The sequence below is a fragment of the Schistocerca piceifrons genome, chromosome 4, assembly GCF_021461385.2.
Source record: "Schistocerca piceifrons isolate TAMUIC-IGC-003096 chromosome 4, iqSchPice1.1, whole genome shotgun sequence".
Lineage (NCBI taxonomy): Eukaryota > Metazoa > Arthropoda > Insecta > Orthoptera > Acrididae > Schistocerca > Schistocerca piceifrons.
The window spans coordinates 831,151,389-831,171,400 of NC_060141.1; the positions used below are offsets into that span (position 1 = coordinate 831,151,389).

General features: G+C 42.5%; 1 protein-coding gene across 1 annotated transcript in view; it reads right to left on the reverse strand.

Moving 5' to 3' along the window:
* Positions 1–527: 527 nt before the first annotated feature.
* Positions 528–20,012, reverse strand: part of LOC124796376 (testis-specific serine/threonine-protein kinase 3) — a 41,746-nt gene continuing 22,261 nt past the window's right edge. Inside the window, exon 2 of the mRNA XM_047260537.1 lies at positions 528–1,270. Coding sequence (XP_047116493.1) covers positions 754–1,270 — 517 coding nt within the window. The 3' untranslated portion in view covers positions 528–753. The remainder of the gene's footprint in view (positions 1,271–20,012) is intronic.

Genomic DNA, 20,012 nt, shown 5'->3' on the forward strand with positions numbered 1-20,012 from the left:
CAGACTGCATCTTAATAATAATTTGGCCACTCCAGAATTGATTTCATATTTAATGAGATACTACCAGAGCGCAGAGACATCTTTTTCATTCATATTTGTAGTCGGAGCCATTCGTCAAAGAAAATTTATCTCGAAAAAAAAAAAACAACGAAAAATAACAATGCAGTTAGTTGAGAACAAAGGAGAGATATGCCGAAATAAAGATTTTATTTATTGCAGTGCTTTCAGAAAAACTAAAATCGTATATTGTTCGCTAAATTGCTTTCCGTTTTGAATAAAGTACAGAAGGTAAATAAGATCGAATAAACCTATTATGAAATGGTAATACACTCCAAGACGAGCGCTGACACAGAGTGTGTGAGATATATGTTATTGTACGTTTCGAATTTTATGAAATTTTTCAGTTTTCCGCCATTATCTGCACCATTTCATATTCCCAGATGAGCATTCACCTGTTCAGAAAGCTCGCAGGAAATAGAATTATGTGGGTAAAAGTTTTAACTTGCAAATGCAATCTTGTCAGAAGATATAAGCGTAAGCAGAAGAATCCATTGATGTCAATATTGTGGGTGGTTCATTTTGAGATACATCTTTCCACAATAGAGAAAAAAGAAGGCGACGCAAATCAGAAATTAATCCTCACAATAGCAGTTTGGTTCCATGAGATTCTCGCCTTTAGGCTACAGTCGCACTTGACGCTGTTCGTGACGTTCTGCTGAACAGGTTGGAAAGCTTCCGCCCAGTCACGACGAGTCAGCGCGCCTTGCTGGCGACTGAACTCGGTGGAGGGGCGGTGGCCCGCGACACGACCGACCCCCTGGACTGGAAGCTGACCGAGGGCAGCGGCGTGGTACCGCTTCTCGTCGCCAGGGAGCGGTCCTTCCGCGCCCGCAGCCACTCGTGGATGAGGATGCGGTCCACCGTGATGCGCAGCGTGATGTCCGGCTCCAGGATGTGTCTCACCAGGGCCTTGGCCTGAGCCGACAGCGTGTCCCGCACGCGCGTTCGGAAAACCCAGTTGCGTTCCATCTGATCCTTGAGAAGCCTGCGGAGATTCGAGTCATCGAACGGCATGCCGGCGTTGAGCATAATGTACAGGATGATGCCGAGCGACCACACGTCGGCGAGCTTCGGGTTGTAAGGGGTCCCACTGACAACCTCCGGAGCCGCGTAAGCTGCCGAACCGCAGTACGTGTGGCTGAGCACTCGACGTCCATTCTGGTCCACGCAGAACCGCGCGAAGCCGAAGTCCGCAAGTTTCACGTTGAACCTGTGACAGTACGTCGTAATTCTACAATCGAACGAGACTGTCTGAAAACAGCTGTGAAATACATTATAAAAATACAATTAATTTGAATATATGGTAAATAACTACAGATTGATTTCTATTAGGTCCTCATTCGAGACGAGACACAAGCAAATAAGACAAGTCCTGTACTGGCAACTCAATTTTCACCGAACATCTCTCTGGCAGTGGAACCCTATTGGGTAAAATTGTGTTTTTTGGTCCCAGATGAGATGGATCGTATTAAGCTGAAGGTCGTGCTATCGACTCAGGTCAGCTGGCCATGTTGCTCAAAAAAATATGTAAGAGACATAAAGTATTAATATCCTCAGATATAACAAAATACAAACTATTTGGATCATAGTAAAAAGTGATACAAGACAGATCATAGTAAAAAATGAGACATGTCAAACGAGTTTCGTTAAATGCAGATAACGAACAGATCAAAGGTAACGTAAAAGTGACAGGCGATTTTAATAACAAATATCTGTCATTAGACTATAATTTATGTTTGAACATTTTCTCTGTGGATAGTCGACTACTCTAATAAAACTGAATTGCATTCTACATTATCAACTATGCTATAAATCAATCTTCAAATGGTATCAATCAGATCAGTGAAAATATAATCAGTTGTTTATTTTGGCTTTCCGCCGTATTGGATGGTGCGACTGCAGCCATGTGATTATATTCAATTATAAATAAATTAGTCTTCGGCTGCAAGGATGGTTTTTAAACTACTTTTTTGCAAAAAGTAATTAGAAAACAATCTTGCAGCCAGAGACTAATTTATTTGTAATTGCCAGTAAGCAAATGTTGTTCAGCTGAATTTTGTGACATACGAATTTACTCGCGTAATGAACTTTCTGTAGTAGGTTTCTCCATGCAGGCTTCTCAGTGGTTTGCAGACAATGTTTGTAAGTGTTGAACAACTGAGGCACTGAAACCCATAATACTCCAAACACACAGACAGTATTGAGAAAAATAGATATTCGTGAAAATCAGATTTGTAGGCAAACTACCAGTCTCATAGGTTTGACTTGTTTTTTAACTAAGTCAAAGTATAAGCTATTTCCCGCGAAAAAAATAATACGCCCACTTTGTTATGAAATTTGAATTAATATTTGCGAGTATTTCTACTAATGTTAATTCACCAAATATTTGCTTGTAACCTAGTGACAACAGTGTCTTTTTGAGTTTTAGTTTACGGTTGTAAAACATGTAATTAATGTGAATCTATAATTACAATATTAAAATCAGATACTGTATGCTCCACGTACACAATTATTCCAGCATTCCTTGTTCCTCTTTATTATTTTCATAACCGGATTTTGTGGCTTCAGGTTCAGACAAAACTGTCTGTCCATTTCAGGCATGAAATCTAACAGTTTTGTTACGTCTTTCGGTTTCAAGGTCGATATTTGCCTTGCAACTACGTACAGGGGCAATAGATTTTGCAAGGCATATACAGACTGTGAGGAAATGACAAATTGTGGTCGCCCTTGTCGTGATTTGCAGAAAATTTTGGTCTCCCAAGACTCCAATGGATAATATGTTACTTTAAATATCAATCTGTGGCAAATTTTTGAAAACTTTATCAGTGTAAAATGATGTACATCAATGTTTGGTTTGGTAGTGATGGCGTTAACACTTGTAAAGGTTCTGAAATCATTTGTACCAGTTTTACAGACTATAAGAGGTTTAGGTAGCCTTGCTTTCTGTATAATTTGACACCAACCGTGAAACTGTTATCCTCTTCAATTTTTCGATACGACCGCAGTCAGCATCATATGACAGAAAAGTGTGGCCGGGAACAAAATTGTGCTTTGTGCCCCTCGGGCGCATGTGGAAGTGAATACCAAAAAAATCGGCGAGACAGGTTCTTGCGAATGTTCATATATAGAATATGGGCCTACACCACGGATAAAGCTAGTTCACCATAACATCGACGGATGTCAGGAGCGTGCATAAATGCTACACTCTCGGAATTGACGTTGGAGAGCTTTCGGCTTTATGGTTCTCAGCGCCTCAGTTATAATTACTACCCTTTTTGTAGATGATACCATAAGAATAAAAACGAGTAAGAACTTTCTCACTGCAAAAACAATGAATGAAATATTTGAATACATCAACAGGTGATTCAAGACACATGGATTGACACAGAATTATACGACGGTGTGCTGAAAAATAATGCCTCCGAATTTTTATTTAAAAACTCTTAAAGCTTTTTAAATGAAACTAACGTTATTAACATTCTTTATCTTTATTCTTCGTGACTACGAATTCATTTCTCTCCCTGGCGACGAACACATTTCACCCAATGAGACACCAGTTTGGGGATACTGCCACTGTCTAATGTTTGACTTTGTGAGGTCGTCAAAGTTGTTCTTTACGTTTTGGAAACAAATGAGAGGGTGGTACAGGTGCGGACGAACTCTTCCAATTTGAAAATAGATTACAGCATGCTGTTTCTCACGCATCAACATAGTTACATTACAAACTGCCATCGAACACTCTACAATTCAGAGTCTAGGATAAATGTGTAGAATGTTAACAACGTTTGCTTTATTTAAAAACGATTTAAGAGTTTTCACGTAAATATTCGAAGGCATTACTTTTCAGCATGCACTCGTAATACGCCGCCTGACAAAAAAATAAAGCATCCATAAGACGTGGTAACACACACACACACACACACACACACACACACACACACACACACAAACACACCACTGGCAGTTACGTACATGATTGGAGTTATGATTCTGTGTGACTGGGAGAACGCCCACCACAGTGCATTAAAGCCGTTCGTGCTTAGTGTCGGTACCAAACCTGCTAGCGTATTTATAGATCGTGAACAGCTAATAGCAACTTTTTTTTTAAACGAAGACACCACAACAAGAAATATGCAGCAGGACTACGTTGGGCTAAAAACTAAATTATCACCCGTACTTCTAGCATGCGATGTAACTATCCGCTCCCCTACCACTGTATACTTGTACTGGATTTTAAAAAAAATAATAATAATAAAGGCGATGACGGTTCTGCAGAGAAAGGTATATCTTTCGCTAGTATTCTCCACTCTTGCGGCTCTTCCACCGGGATAAGAATAGGAGTGTCAGAGCTACAGACGTTACTGAAGAACGAATAAAACAGTGGCACCCGTAATCCGAACAGTGTTTTCCTGTTGCACCGCACCGCACACTCCAGAATGCTTGTCTTGAAATCATGAAGGCTGTGGAAGGAGTTCGAGAATTAATTCGTTGTTTAAAACTGAAAAAAAAAAATGCGATAGGACTTCTCCCGCGAAGTATTCAAAGTGCATTAGACCGCTCGGCAGTCGTTACACCTGCCGACTCGACCGCCACGACAGCGCTCTAGCTGTCCGGCTCCGACACATGGATAAGCAAAACGCTAAGATTACACTGAGGCGACAAGAGTCATGGGATACCTTCTAATATCGTGTCGGACCTCCTTTTGCTCGGCGTAGTGCAGCAACTCGGCGTGACATGGACTCAGTTGCAAGCACCTACAGAAATATTGAGCAATGCTGCATCTGTAGCTGTCCATTTGCGAAATTGTTGCCGGTTCAACATTTGTTCACGAACTGACCTCTCAATTATGTCCCATAAATGTTTGATGGGTGAGCGAACCATCCGCTCGAATTGTTCAGAGAGTTCTTGAAACCAGTCGCCAACAATGGTGGCCAGGTCACACGGCACTCACTTTGTCATCCATAAAAATTCCATCATTGTTCGGGAACATGAAGTCCAAGAAAGGCTGCAGATGGTCCCCAAGTAGCCGAACATAATCATTTACAGTCAATGATCAGTTCTGTTGGACCAGAGGACCCAGTCTACTCCATGTAAAGACAGCTCACATCACTATCTAGTCACCATCAGCTTGCTTAGTGCCTTGTTGACAGAATGGGTCCATAGCTTTGTGGGATCTGCGCCACACTCGATCCCTGTCATCAGTCTTACCAACTAAAATCTTACCAACTGAAGTCGGGTTTCATCTGACCAGGCCATCATCGCCTGACGTATGTGGAACGGAGTAATATGTCTGCTCACAACACTTATAAAAAGCAATTAAGACACCACCTCTCAGCCTCCCTTTCGTCAGAGTATCGCTTACCCCCTACCCCCCCCCTTCCCCCATGCTCTCGCCATTCACGAATATTCCAGTCTTCGATCTATGGCTTTTGCATCTACTTGATTTTGACTGACAAGGGTGGCTCTAGATGTCACCAACCAAGTCAGAGAGCCCTGATAACGCTCTTGAAATCCCATCATGTTGCAACAGCACTGTTCCATTCGTCGCAAGGCTATATACGCCTCTACCCGTCACTGGCCATGTAAAGAGCTATCACAAGTAGTAAAACTAGCACACTAACGCACAAGAAGAAACTCACAACCATTGCTCACATCCAGATATTTTTTACGATTGGTACTGCTCCTAGTGATTTGCAGTCAATGACGTAATCGAACAGTATCAGCTCTCTTCGGCTACATTACATTCAATAGTTACATTGATCTACATTCACCTCCAACGCCCGCCAGTCCTCAATCCTCTGCAAATCGCTATAGCTTAGCATTTTCGCAGCCCTGCTGTAGACAGGAGCCTACATCAAATGCTCAAATGTTCAGATGTGTGTGAAATCTTATGGGACTTATCTGCTACAGTCATCAGTCCCTAAGCTTACACAAAACTTAACCTAATTATCCTAAGGACAAAGACACACACACATGCCCGACGGAGGAGTCGAACCTCCGCCGGGACGAGCCGCACAGTCCATGACTGCAGCGCCGTAAGACCGCTCGGCTAATCCCGCGCGGCGAGCCTACATCTAAATACATATTACGCTAACCATAGGACAATGTGCAACATGTCGTAGCAGTGTTATCGATTTCTTCATTCTTTTTCCACTCACATGCATAATGATCGAGTGAAAATGAATGTCTGTATGCCTCTGTACATATCAAAAATCTCCCCTAAGATCGTAACGTCGGAATAGGTTTTTAAATGGCCAATTAAGCCTTGCTGCTGCACCTTTAGTATACGAGGACAACATGTAAAATCTGATACCTAAGACTTGCAAATCATCAATATCGAATGATTACCTATACGTATGCCCCTGCGTGTGGTCCTGTTCTCCATTATCGTATTCTATAGATCACTATGCAACATATGCGATGCTGTAATGATATAGGAATATTCGGCAACAGCATAGTGTTTTGTGAGAAATACATCATCTGTTTTTCAGTTGAGGTACACCTCCATAATACGATTCTAACAGTATCACAGAGCTTTTAACAAACACACTATCCGTTCAGTCATTTACATTGGTACGACAGCCTTGCAGTTCACCGCACAATTCAGAGTTACTGCAAGATTAGGGAAAGATTTGGAGTTTAATGATCGTTCGCCAAATAGAGTAGGAGAACCTGTTCTGGTGTACAGTGAGGGACGTTACTGAATGGATTTATTAGTATAACAGCTGCTGGGAGCGGACACGCCGTCCGCTCTCTTCTGCTGGCAGCTTCCGACCCGACCAGACGTTCTCCTCTCCTGCTCTCTTTGGCGGCTGCCCATTCAGTCTCGGTGGCTTCTCTAGGCCTGCCTTTCCTTTTCACGGCATTAAAACTTCATACAGTTAAAACTATGTTTGATTTTTCACCTCAACGGTGCCTACTGCTTTCCCCTCCTGGCCAATCCTGACGCATTAACACCGGAAACGCATATATCGAGTGGCAGCTGACACCTAAATACGGCACACTGTGTTTTGGCACTCCTGTCTTCAACAGCAGAAGTGCGAGTACACCAATACTCACTGCGTGTGCTGTTTCACATTTCGGTCGTTCAGCCATTGTAATATCATCCAAAGTGCAAAGCAAGATGGTGTACCTACTCCAGCAGGTTTTGGATGCAATAAAGGTGGAGCTCAAAGCATATAAAGAACAGTTATTTGCGAAATACTGTCGCGTAGTTTCCAAACTTCTGCCAGTACTATTTAAGTACAATGATGCTGTGTGCGATACTCCTTCCCACCATTAACAAATGTTACATTAAAACTACAGTCTTCTACACCATATACAACTCATACTGATTTTCGAAATGTACTTCTGTATCGGTAGTATTTAGACAGGATCATACTCCAACAGTACATTTCCATAGTTATAAACCAGGACTTAAAAATATGATAATCCCTCGTTTTATCCGGATTCAGAAGTTAGTAGTTTTCAACACACGGCCATTGGAATAGTATAGGTTCATGATACATTTCAAAGTCAACCACTTCTGCTTCAGATGAATTTCTTATATTCCCTTTGCATTCGTACGTAATCCTCCTGCTCCTGATTGTGGCCAATGAAACAATGTCTCTAGAGTGCACAGACTTCACCTATTAAAGTACTTTTATGACATCATCAATCTCTCAAACATATACCACATACATTAAGAAACGAACCACCTTCTACCGTCAATTACGATTTCACCTGCTGTGTACTGCTCTTTACTAAAAGTAACACGACACATCGCCGTAGGCAGAGCTTAGATTTTCTTTTACTCCTTGCAGTACACCTAAATGCAGAATCTAGTCGCTATTAGCTTGCAATGCACTTGTTACCGGATCGTTCGGAAGTGTGTAGCACATGTCGTAACAGTAGTATTTTGTTCGTACTCGAACTGAAAATTTTTTTTAATCTTAGGGAAGACTCCATACGTTGACAGAGTAGTGGTATCGTATGTCAGTTCTGTGTGTCGACACTAAAAATCTTGGTCCTTCAACAGAGGTCAGGCCCACGTGAGCTTGAAGTCGGGAAAAAATAAGAAAAGAATACATTTTAACGATGAGGCTTTTTTTTTTTCATCAGTCTTCTGACTGGTTTGATGTGGCCCGCCACGAATTCCTCTCCTGTACTAACATCTTCATCTCAGAGTAGCACTTGCAACCTAAGTCCTCAATTATTTGCTGGATATATTCTCTGTCTTCCTCTACAACTTTTGTTCTCTCCAGCTCCCTCTAGTACCATGTCCTATCATCCTGTCCCTTCTCCTTATCAGTGTTTTCCACATATTCCTTTCCTCTCCGATTCTGTGCAGAACCTCCTCATTCCTTACCTTTAATCAGTCCATCTAATTTTCAACATTCGTCTGTCGCACACATCTCAAAAGCTTCGATTCTCTTCTGTTCCGGTTTTTCCACAATCCATGTTTCGCTACCGTACAATGCCGTACTCAAGAAGTACATTCTCAGAAATTTATTCTCCAAATTAAGGCAGATATTTGATATTAGTAGATTCTCTTGGCCAGGAATGCCTTTTTTGCGATAGCTAGTCTGCTTTTGATGTTCTCCTTGCATCATTGGTTATTTTACTGCCTAAGTAGTAGAATTCCTTAACTTCATCTACTTCGTGACTGATGTTAACTTACTCGCTGTTCTCATTTCTACTACTTCTCGTTACCTTCGTCTTTCTGCGATTTACACTCAGTCCATATTCTTTACTCATTAGACTGTTCATTCCATTCAGCAGATCATGTAATTATTCTTCCCTTTCACTCAGAATAACAATGTCATCAGCGAATCGTATCACTGATATCCTTTCACCTTGAATTTTAGTTCCACTCCTGATCCTTTCTTTTATTTCCATCATTGCTTCCTCGATGTACAGATTGAACAGTAGGGGCGAAAGGCTTCATCCTTGTCTTACACCCTTTTTAATATGGGCACTTTGTTCTTGGTCGTCCACTCTTATTATTCGCTCTTGGCTGTTGTACATATTGTATATGACCCGTCTCTCCCTATAGCTCACCCCTAATTTTTTCAGAATTTCGAACATCTTGCACCATTTTACATTGTCCAACGCTTTTTCCAGGTCGACAAACCCTACGGACATGTCTTGATTTTTCTTTAGTCTTGCTTCCATTATTAACCGCAACGTTAGAATTGCCTCTCTCGTGCCTTTACTTTTCCTAAAGCCAGACTGAGCGTCATCTAGCGCATCCTCAATTTTCTTTTCCACTCTTCTGTATATTATTCTTGTAAGCAACTTGGATGCATGAGCTGTGAAGCTGATTATGCGAGAATTCTCCACTTGTCAGCTCTTGCCGTCTTCGGAACTGTGTGGATGATGCTTTTTCGAAAGTCAGATGGTATGTCGCCAGAATCTTACATTCTACACACCAACGTGAATAGTCGTTTTGTTGCCACTTCCCCCAATGATTTTAGAAATTCTGATGTAATGTTACCTATTCCTTCTGCCTTATTTGACCTTAAGTCCTCCAAAGCTCTTTTAAATTCCGATTCTAATACTGGATCCCCTATCTCTTCTAAATCGACTCCTGTTTCTTCTTCTATCACATCAGACAAGTCTTCACCCTCATAGAGGCTTTCAATGTATTCTTTCCACCTATCTGCTCTCTCCTCTGCATTTAACAGTGGAATTCCCGTTGCACTCTTAATGTTACGACCGTTGCTTTTACTGTCACCAAAGGTTATTTTGACTTTCCTGTATGCTGAGTCTGTCCTTCCGACAATCATTTCCTTTCCGATGTCTTTACATTTTCCCTGCAGCCATTTCGTCTTAGCTTCCATGGACTTCCTATTTATTTCATTCCTCAGCGACTTGTATTTCTGTATTCCTGAGTTTCCCAGAACATTTTTGTACTTCCTCCTTTCATCAATCAACTGAAGTATTTCTTATGTTACCCATGGTTTCTTCGCAGTTACCTTCTTTTTACCTATTTTTTCCTTCCCAACTTCTGTGGTGGCCCTTGTCAGAGCTGTCTGTTCCTCTTCAACTGTACTGCCTACTGAGGTATTCCTTATTGCTGCCTACTGAGCTATTCCTTATCTTGCAGCTGCAACCTCAGCGGGGCATGGAAACCAGCATTGAGTCTAATTAAAAAGACGCTCAGTAAAGGAAACGAACGGGCTACTAGGCAATTACACCGGCGCCACCACAGACGCCGACGCCAGCGTCTCACCGACCACTGACGCGCGGGCGCGGACCGCGGTGGAGAGAACGCCTCGCGAGGGGTGGGCATTTAAGATTGCCGCCCGCCCTCAGGAGCTCAGTTCGACAGCATACCTGACGATGGCGACATGTCTGATCGCCGAAATATTGTGCCTGTTGGACACTGTGGACCGGCAGTACACCCGTGGACTGCTCGAGCAAGAAATACGCCGGAAGGAGCTGAAGAATCACAATGCTGATTCAGGTCGGAAATGTGCGAGTACCTCAATTCTGCACAGATTACAAGTATGTTAAAAAGAAATAGTTCACCCTGTCAGAGATACACTTCCACAGATATACCTCCCCTTAGACGTCCACTATATTACGGAGCAACTCTCATTCAAAACAGACAACTCTAAGGCTCCAAGTCGGCAGCTCGTGGTCTAGTGGCTAGCGTTGCTACCTCTGGATCACAAGGTCCGGGGTTCCATTTCCGGCCGGGTTGGGGATTTTCTCTGCCCGGGGACTGAGTGTTTGTGTTGTCCTATCATTCCATCATCATTCTGAAAGTGGCTTGATTGAACTGTGTACAGATGAGTTGGCGGCCCTGACGCCGGCTACGAGCGCTTTTTGCTTGCTATGTTACGAGACAAGTAATTTAGCTAGTAATTAATCGTTTTTGCTGTATATTCTGTAGTATTTACGTGCATTAGTGTCAGATAGACGTGATAAATTGAAGGTCTTGCGTCTGAATAAGATAATCGAAGTTTCTGTTTAGGACAGTTTCGCCTGTACGCAAACGTTTGTTTACATTCTTAACTGACATTAAATAAGCGGGATTATCAATTAAGTCAGTCCACAATACTCAGTATTTACGTTTATTACTGTCATTTAGACTCAATAAATTGAAGGTAGCAGTTTTTATACTTTTTATTAGGTCATTCTTCCCGTGTACGTAAACGTTTGTTTACATCATAAATACGAGGGTTAACCATTTTAAGTTAGTGTACAATACTCAGTATTCACGTTTATTAGTGTCATTTAGACTCGATACATTGAAGGTAGCAGTTTTTATACGTTTTGTTAGGAAAAGTGATACTGTCAGTGAATTTTAACCTCACTTGTATACGTCTGACTAGCGCAACCTGCGACCATTAACAGTTAAGCAAACGTAAAATACGTGGTAAATTAGTGTTACACTACAATATCTGAGTAAATCAGTGTTACAAAACAACTTCTGAGCCCTTCTTACAAACAGTTTAGTTAGCAGAAGGCTAAAACTCACCTCGCCGTCTGCTTAAATTCCTTAGCTTGTTGTAAGCTTTAGTGACCGTGTACTGTAAGACCATCGGTTCCTATATAGTAGAGTTCGTATTTGTGCTTTACATTCTGAACTCTTATTGTTATCTAAAGGTTTTGTTTTGTACCTGCATCTGTCAGTGTGCAATACTCAGTATTTGCGTTTATTAGTATCATTTAGACTCGGAACATTTAAGGTAGCAGTTTTTATAGTTTTATTAGGTCATTTTCACGTGCACATAAACGCTTGTTTACATTATATATACGAGGGATAATCAGTGGGTGTAGCATACCGTAGGTTACTGTTTAATTCGTTAATAATATTCACTAGATAGCCCCTATCAGTTTACTGTAGGTCACTATCTTATTCTTTAGTATTCACTAGATAGCCCCTAGCAGGAAAATAAGCACCAGATCTAGCTCCGATCATACATTTTTATTGTGTTTCATTGTTGAGTATCCTTTCTGCCAACTGCAGGGTAGCTGTTAATCTTGTGTGGCAGTGGGTTTCCTCGCCGACCGGAGTGGCCCAGCGGTTCTAGGTGCTTCAGTCTGGAACCGCGCGACCGCTACGGTCGCAGGTTCGAATCGTGCCTCGGGCATGGATGTGTGTGATGTCCTTAGGTTAGTTAGGTTTAAGTAGTTCAAAGTTCTAGGGGACTGATGGCCTCTGATGTTAAATCCCATACTGCTCAGAGCCATTTTTAGTGTTTCCTTAAGGATCTTATAGTAAATCAGTTATTATATAGATGGATAGCGACTGTGTCTGTTGTGTGCGGATCCAGGAGGAGTTGGCCACAATCCAAACGCAGCTGGAAGCTTTGTTGGCCCCAGTCAACAAGGTCCAGAGTGCCACCCTGAGGTGTGGTGGGGATGGGGTGCCTGGGGCAGCCTCTGCTGTACTAGATTTGCAGGGGGGGGGGGGGGGGGACGTCACAGCTCTCTGTCACTGAGCCGACCTCAGATGTGAGTGAGCCAGCCGGCGCACTCTCACCTCAGTGAGGGTGGCAAAGTGTGTCGAGGTCTCGAGCCTCAAGGCGAAGGCTGCATGGGGGACGCAGGCTCCTGCCAAATCCCACGCACGTTGCTAATAGATTCAGTGTGCTATATGATGCTGGGGGAGGGATGCCTGACGTCGGGGTTCCGAGGCGGCCTCCATCTCTGCAGGAGTGGAAGCCGAGCTGACGATCTGCAGCATCGTATGTGGATGTGCCAACTGTAAAAATTGTTAGTTGACCTAAACAGGTCATTCCAAAGGATTTAAATATGCTAAATCTCATGTTAGTAAATTTTCGAAGTGTCTGTAACAAGATCCCCGAGTTACTCTCCGAAATAAACAGTAGCAATGCCAATATTGTATTAGGTACAGAAAGCTGGTTGAAACCAGACATAAATAGCAGCGAAAATTTGAACTCGGATTGGACAATGTTTAGGAAGGATGCTATGGGAGGTGGTGTGTTCATTGCAGTTAAAAGCCGTTTTAATGCAGTTGAGATCGATACTGGGACGGACTGTGAAATTGTATGGATAAAGCTGTCAATCAGACAAGGATTGACCATTGTATTAGGATGTTTTTATAGACCACCAGCATCCGCAACAAACGTCGCAGAACGTTTCAGGAAAAGTCTTGAGTACATAGGAAATAAATATCCAAATTTACCATTAGTTGTAGATGGAGACTTTAATCTGGGATCGATTGATTGGGAAAATTACACGTTTATCACAGGGGACAGAAGCAAAGACTCGTGTGAAGTGATTCCACGAGCTCTCTCACCATACAACCTTGAGTAATTGGTTAGAAAACCAACTCGAGATGGGAAACTATTAGATATCTTGGCGACAACCAGACCTGATCTTTTTGAGGAAGTTAATCTAGAAGAAGGTATTAGCGACCATAATGCCGTTGTGGCTTCTATGTCAGTGAAAAAAAAAAAAAAGCAACGTAGCTTTCTTGCTTGGGAAAGCAAATAAAAGTGTCATTAATGAATATCTTCATAGTCAGCTCCAAGCTTTCGCCGCGAGACACAAAGATATTGATCTTTGACGGAATTTAAAGGTATTGTCCACCACGTGCTAGAGAAGTATGTGCCTAGCAAAAATATAGTGGTGGGAAAGGATCCAGCTTGGTACAACAAACATATTAGGGAGCTGCTGAGAAAGCAAACAATTTTGCACAGTCGTTTTAAACGTAGTCACTGCCCCGCTGACAAACAGACATTATGCGAAATGAAAGCAGCTGTCAATAGGTCAATGAGAGATTCTTTTAACGAATCTGAAAGCAATATTTTATCTGCATATTCTAAAAATAGCCCCAAAAAATTTTGGTCGTAGTTAAAATCTATGAACGTTACAATAACTCAGTACCTTCTCTTGCTGACAGTACGGGTAATATAACGGATGGTGATAAACAGAAGGCCGAAATTCTAAACCTAACTTTCAAAAACTTGTTTACGTTAGAGGACTGCAGCACCATTCCCCCTTTCATTTATCGAACAAATGCAAGGATGGCTGACATATGTTGACTATGCTACAAATATATCACCATTCTTATCCATCATCTATCACAGATCATTGGAACAGCGGAAAGTTCCACGGGACTGGAAGAAGGCCCAGGTCATAGCAATCTATAAAAAGGGTAGAAAATCGGATGCACACAATTACCGGCCAATTTCACTGACATCGATTTGTTGTAGAATCATGGGACATCTTTTGTGTTCAGACACAATGACCTTTCTAGACTCTGAGAAGCTCATCTACAGAAACCAGCACGGTTTTAGGAAACAGCGGTCATGCGGGACACAGCTGGCCCTCTTTGTGCATGATATACAACAGGCTCTAGACACCGGCTCCCAGGCTGATGCCATATTTCTCGACTTTCGAAAGGTGTTCGACTCAGTTCTGCTCCAAAAAGTGCGCGCTTATGGTCTATCCGATGACATATGCGGTTGTATAGAAAGTTTTCTAACAGACAGGGAGCAGTATGTCGTGCTGAACGGGGTGGCTTCAACAGACACAAGCGTAGATTCAGTTGTGCCCCAGGGCAGCGTAATATGTCCGCTGCTTTTTACGATTTACATAAACGGTCTGGTTGATGGTATTCACAGCGGCATTAGACTGTTTGCCGATGATGCTGTAGTCTACAGGAAAGTAGTATCACATCAAAGTTGTGAACAAATCAATGAGGATTTGCAGAAAATAAACGCGTGGTGTAATGACTGGCAGTTATCTCTCAATATTACTAAGTGTAACCCACTACGTATAACAAGGCGAAAAACCCCATTAATGTACTAGTACATAATAAATGCCCAGTCTTTGGAAGCGGTAACATCCGTCAAGTATCTGGGTGTGAGTATTCGAAATGATCTCAAATGGAATGATCAGATTACACAAGCAACGGGTAAGGCAAACTCTAGATTGCGGTTTACTGGTAGAATTCTGAAGCGGTGCAGTCCTTCAACAAAGGAAATAGCCTACAATACGTTAGTTCGTCCAAAGGGTTCAAATGGCTATAAGCACTAATGGGACCTAACATCTGAGGTCATCAGTCCCCTAGACTTAGAACTACTTAAACCTAACTAACCTAAGGACCTCACACACCCCTGCCACCTTCAGGATTTGAAAGAGAGTATTCCAGTCAACATTGTCAAAAGCTTTCTCTAAGTCTACAAATGCTAGAAACGTAGGTCTGACTTTCCTTAATCTCTTTTTTTTAATGCCTGTCTCTCGCAAAGCTGTCAGTAGTTCTAATGGAATGTTATCTACTCCCGGGGCCTTGTTTCGACTTAGGTCTTTCAGTGCTCTATCAAACTCTTCAAGCAGTATCATATCTCCCATTTCATCTTCATCTACCTCCTCTTCCATTTCCATTACATTGTCCTCAAGAACATCGCCCCTGTATAGACCCTCTATATACTCCTTTCACCTTTCTGCTTTCCCTTCTTTGCTTAGAACTGGGTTTCATGCAAGTGGTTCTCTTTTCTCCAAAGGTCTCTCTAATTTTCCTGTAGGCAGTATCTATCTTACCCCTCGTGAGATAAGCCTCTACATTCTTACATTTGTCCTCTAGCCATCCCTGCTTAGCCATTTTGCACTTCCTGTCGATCTCATTTTTGAGACGTTTGTATTGCTTTTTGCCTGCTTCACTTACTGCATTTTTGTATTTTCTCCTTTCATGAATTAAATTCAGTATCTCTTCTGTTACCCAAGGATTTCTAGCAGCCCTCGTCTTTTTACCTACTTGATCCTCTGCTGCCTTCACTATTTCATTCCTCAAAGCTATCCAATCTTCTTCTACTGTATTTCTTTCCCCCATTCCTGTCAATTGTTCCCTTATGCTCTCCCTGAAACTCTGTACAATCTCTGGTTCTTTCAGTTTATCCAGGTCCCATCTCCTTTATTTCCCACCTTTTTGCAGTTTCTTCAGTTTTAATCTACAGTTCATAACCAATAGATTGTGGTCAGAGTCCACATCTGTCCCTGGAAATGTCTTACAATTTAAAACCTGGTTCCTAAATCTCTGTCTTACCATTATATAATCTATCTGATACCTTCTTTTATCTCCAGGGTTCTTCCATGTATACAACCTTCTTTCATGATTCTTGAACCAAGTGTTAGCTATGATTAAGTTATGCTCTGTGCAAAATTCTACCAGGCGGTTTCCTCTTTCATTTCTTAGCCCCAATCCATATTCACCTACTATGTTTCCTTCTCTCCCTTTTCCTACTGTCGAATTCCAGTCACCCATGACTATTAAATTTTCATCTCCCTTCACTACCTGAAAATTTCTTTTATCTCATCATACATTTCATCAATTTCTGCATCATCTGCAGAGCTAGTTGGCATATAAACTTGGACTACTGTAGTAGGCGTGGGCTTCGTGTCTATCTTGGCCACAATAATGCGTTCACTATGCTGTTTGTAGTAGCTTACCCGCACTCCTATTTTTTTATTCGTTATTAAACCTACTCCTGCATTACCCCTATTTGATTTTGTATTTATAACCCTGTATTCACATGACCAAAAGGCTTGTTCCTCCTGCCACCGAACTTCACTAATTCCCACTATATCTAACTGTAACCTATCCATTTCCCTTTTTAAGTTTTCTAACCTACCTGCCCGATTAAGGGATCTGACATTCCACGCTCCGATCCTTAGAACGCCAGTTTTCTTTCTCCTGATAACGATGTCCTCTTGAGTAGTTCCCGCCCGGAAATCCGAATGGGGGACTATTTTACCTCCGGAATATTTTACCCAAGAGGACGCCATCATCATTTAATCATACAGTAAAGCTGCATGCCCTCGGGAAAAATTACGGCTGCAGTTTCCCCTTGCTTTCAGCCGTTCGCAGTACCACAACAGCAAGGCCGGTTTGGTTAGTGTTACAGGGCCAGTTCAGTCAATCATCCAGACTGTTGCCCCTGCAACTACTGAAAAGGCTGCTGCCCCTCTTCAGGAACCACACGTTTGTCTGGCCTCTCTACAGATACCCCTCCCTTGTGGTTGCACCTACGGTACGGCTATCTGTATCGTTGAGGCACGCAAGCCTCCCCACCAACGGCAAGGTCCATGGTTCATGGGGGGGGGGGGGGGGGGGTCACATATCAGTGCATTAATAGGGGGAAGTCTATGCACTCGAGGGACAATGTACCATTTTTCACAGTCAGGAGCCGGACACACATAAGGAGAAAAATGTAAAGATGCAAGAGCAATGTAAGAAATCCATCTATAGCACAACTGCTTGACATTGAAACGATCATCAGCCTTTACTATTGCAATGATCTTCAATAGATGACTACTAAATTATGGATTCGGATACAACGCGAGGACTTTTTAACAGAATGGATATCTGCAGAAGGAGATGTAAGTATGTGGATGTACATTCCAGAAATCTACATGAGTTACATACGGTGTAGAAGACTATAGTTTTAATGGAAATTTTGTTAGTCATGGCAGGGAATAAACTATACAGCATCACTGCACTTAAATAGCCCTGACAGACGTTTTTAACTTACGTTACGTGCATCTGATTCCATTCACCGCTGGATTACTGGATATGTTTTTCTTCCTAAGCTAATTGCATTTCGAGATCAGGCGGGAATCTAATATGCACGTATATGAAACGGAAGACTAGTCTTTAAGCAGCATTTGTTAATGGGGGAAGGGCGTAACACACTCAGCATCACTGCACTGAAATAGTCCCGACAGACGTTTGGAAACTGTTACATAAATCTGATTACATTGCTTCGCTCGATGGCTGGGTATTTTCATCGTAAGCAAATTACAGTTCGTTATCAGTGGGGAGTCTATAGGCACTTATATGGCATGGAAGACGGTAGTTTGAATGGAAAATTTGTTAATGGTCGCAGGGAATACCGCACACAGCATCACATACTTAAATAGTACTGGCAGAAGTTTGGAAACTACGTGGCAGTATTTCGCAAATAACTGTTTTTTATATGCTCTGAATTCCACATTTATTGCATCCAAAACCTGCTGGAGCAGGTATACCATCTTGCTTTGAACTTACGATGACATTAAAATGGTTGAGTGACCGAAATCTCAAACGGCACATCTCCATCTCAATGCTCCCACTACCTTAAATTAGACGATACCATAGATCTAGTCTCGCACCATGGCATCACATATCGCTTCCTGCGTTCACGACACTTTGATGGTTTCGAAACAGGCTCTACGGCGACTCTGGAGCCGTTAATTTTAACGTTAGCAACACCAAGCACAATGGGTATTGATGCAGTAACACTACTGCTGTCGGAGACGGGAATGCCGAGAAAGAATGTGTCGTACTTAAATGTCAGCTGCCCGTCGATATATATATGTCAGCTTGCCGCACAGCTTCTCCCACTCTATTTGAACGAGCACCAACCACGTACCCTACCATACATTCTCAATTTCCACTGTTCAGCTGTTATCCAGACATAAACATGTATAGACCCGTTTGTGGTTAAATGATACGAATTGGCGCACAGTAACATCGACAGCTCAACACTGCATAGTCACGGTGTACCAATCATCTGAGTCCGCATCTATTCATGTTACGTAGCTGATCTGCGAAGCAAAAGCATCATGTGAATGCTGCTAGGACCGTATAGCTTGGCACACTTCATTATAATATGTAACGGAAAATATCTGTGGGAAAAACGACGTACTTCTCCCGCAAAGGTATGGGTGTTTTAGGATATATAGGGAAGTATTTTTCACTCGATCAAAGATTGGGATTGGGATCCAAGGGTACTCGGTAATACTGGTACGATGCAACCTCCACCATGCGCTGTACAGCGACTTGCGGCGTATGTGTTTTAGATGTAGGATGTTCGTAGGTGATGGAGTTATCTACAGGAAGGTGGGAAGACCTTTGGTGGAGCTGGAAGCTGATCTGAACGTAACGAAATCTACTGCGCGTTAGCAGCACTAGAAATCCTGCACACTGTCACCTGACGTATTAACTGCCTCAGATGCCTGGCAGTAAGAATCTGTAGCGAGTTAAGTGGAATGCACTTGCCAGGGTTACATTCATATGCCACAAATCTCGTCGGCATGTCGCCTAGAAACTGCGCCACTACAATTCGGGCCGAAATGTAAAAGACACTAAAATGACTGCTGCTGCTGGGGGTAACATCAACACTGATTTGATCTGGTTTATACTTGCTGATTATTTGCCTCTTGATGTGCGACAGTCGGATAAGTACTGGATTTGCTTTTAAATAAATACCACCATGCATTTTTGTATTAGTTGGCTCTGAGCACAATGGGACTCAACATCTAAGGTCATAAGTCCCCTAGCACTTAGAACTACTTAAACCTAACTAACCTAAGGACATCACGCACACCCATGCCCGAGGCAGGATTCGAACCTGCGACCGTAGCAGTCCCGCGGTTCCGGACTGCAGCGCCAGAACCGCTAGACCACCGCGGCCGGCTTTTTGTATTAGTTGTGTGGACATATTATGCTCTAAATTCAAATGGCTCTGAGCACTGTGGGACTTAACTTCTGAGGTCATCAGTCCCCTAGAACTTAGAACTACTTAAACCTAACTAAGCTATCACACACATCCATGCCCGAGGCAGGATTCGAACCTGCGACCGTAGCGGTCGCGCGGTTCCAGACTGTAGCGCCTAGAACCGCTCGGCCACCCCGGCCGGCTATTGAGCTCTAGATGGAATACTGTATCATGGTCCACTCTCGAATATAATGTGGGGGAAAATGAACACTGCTATGGTGAAACTCGAATCTTCTCCTACTCTTGCAGTAGATTTGAATTGTGCATGGAGGTGCGAAGCTGTTCCACTAACGCAAGTGATTCAGGGGATAGTGTGTGTGTTGAAAGCTCTGTATTATGGAGATATCCCAATTGAGAAACAGGTGATGTATTTCTCACGAAACACTATCCTGTCGACGAAGACTTCTGTATCATTACGCCATCGCATATCTAGCGTAGCGATCATTGAATACG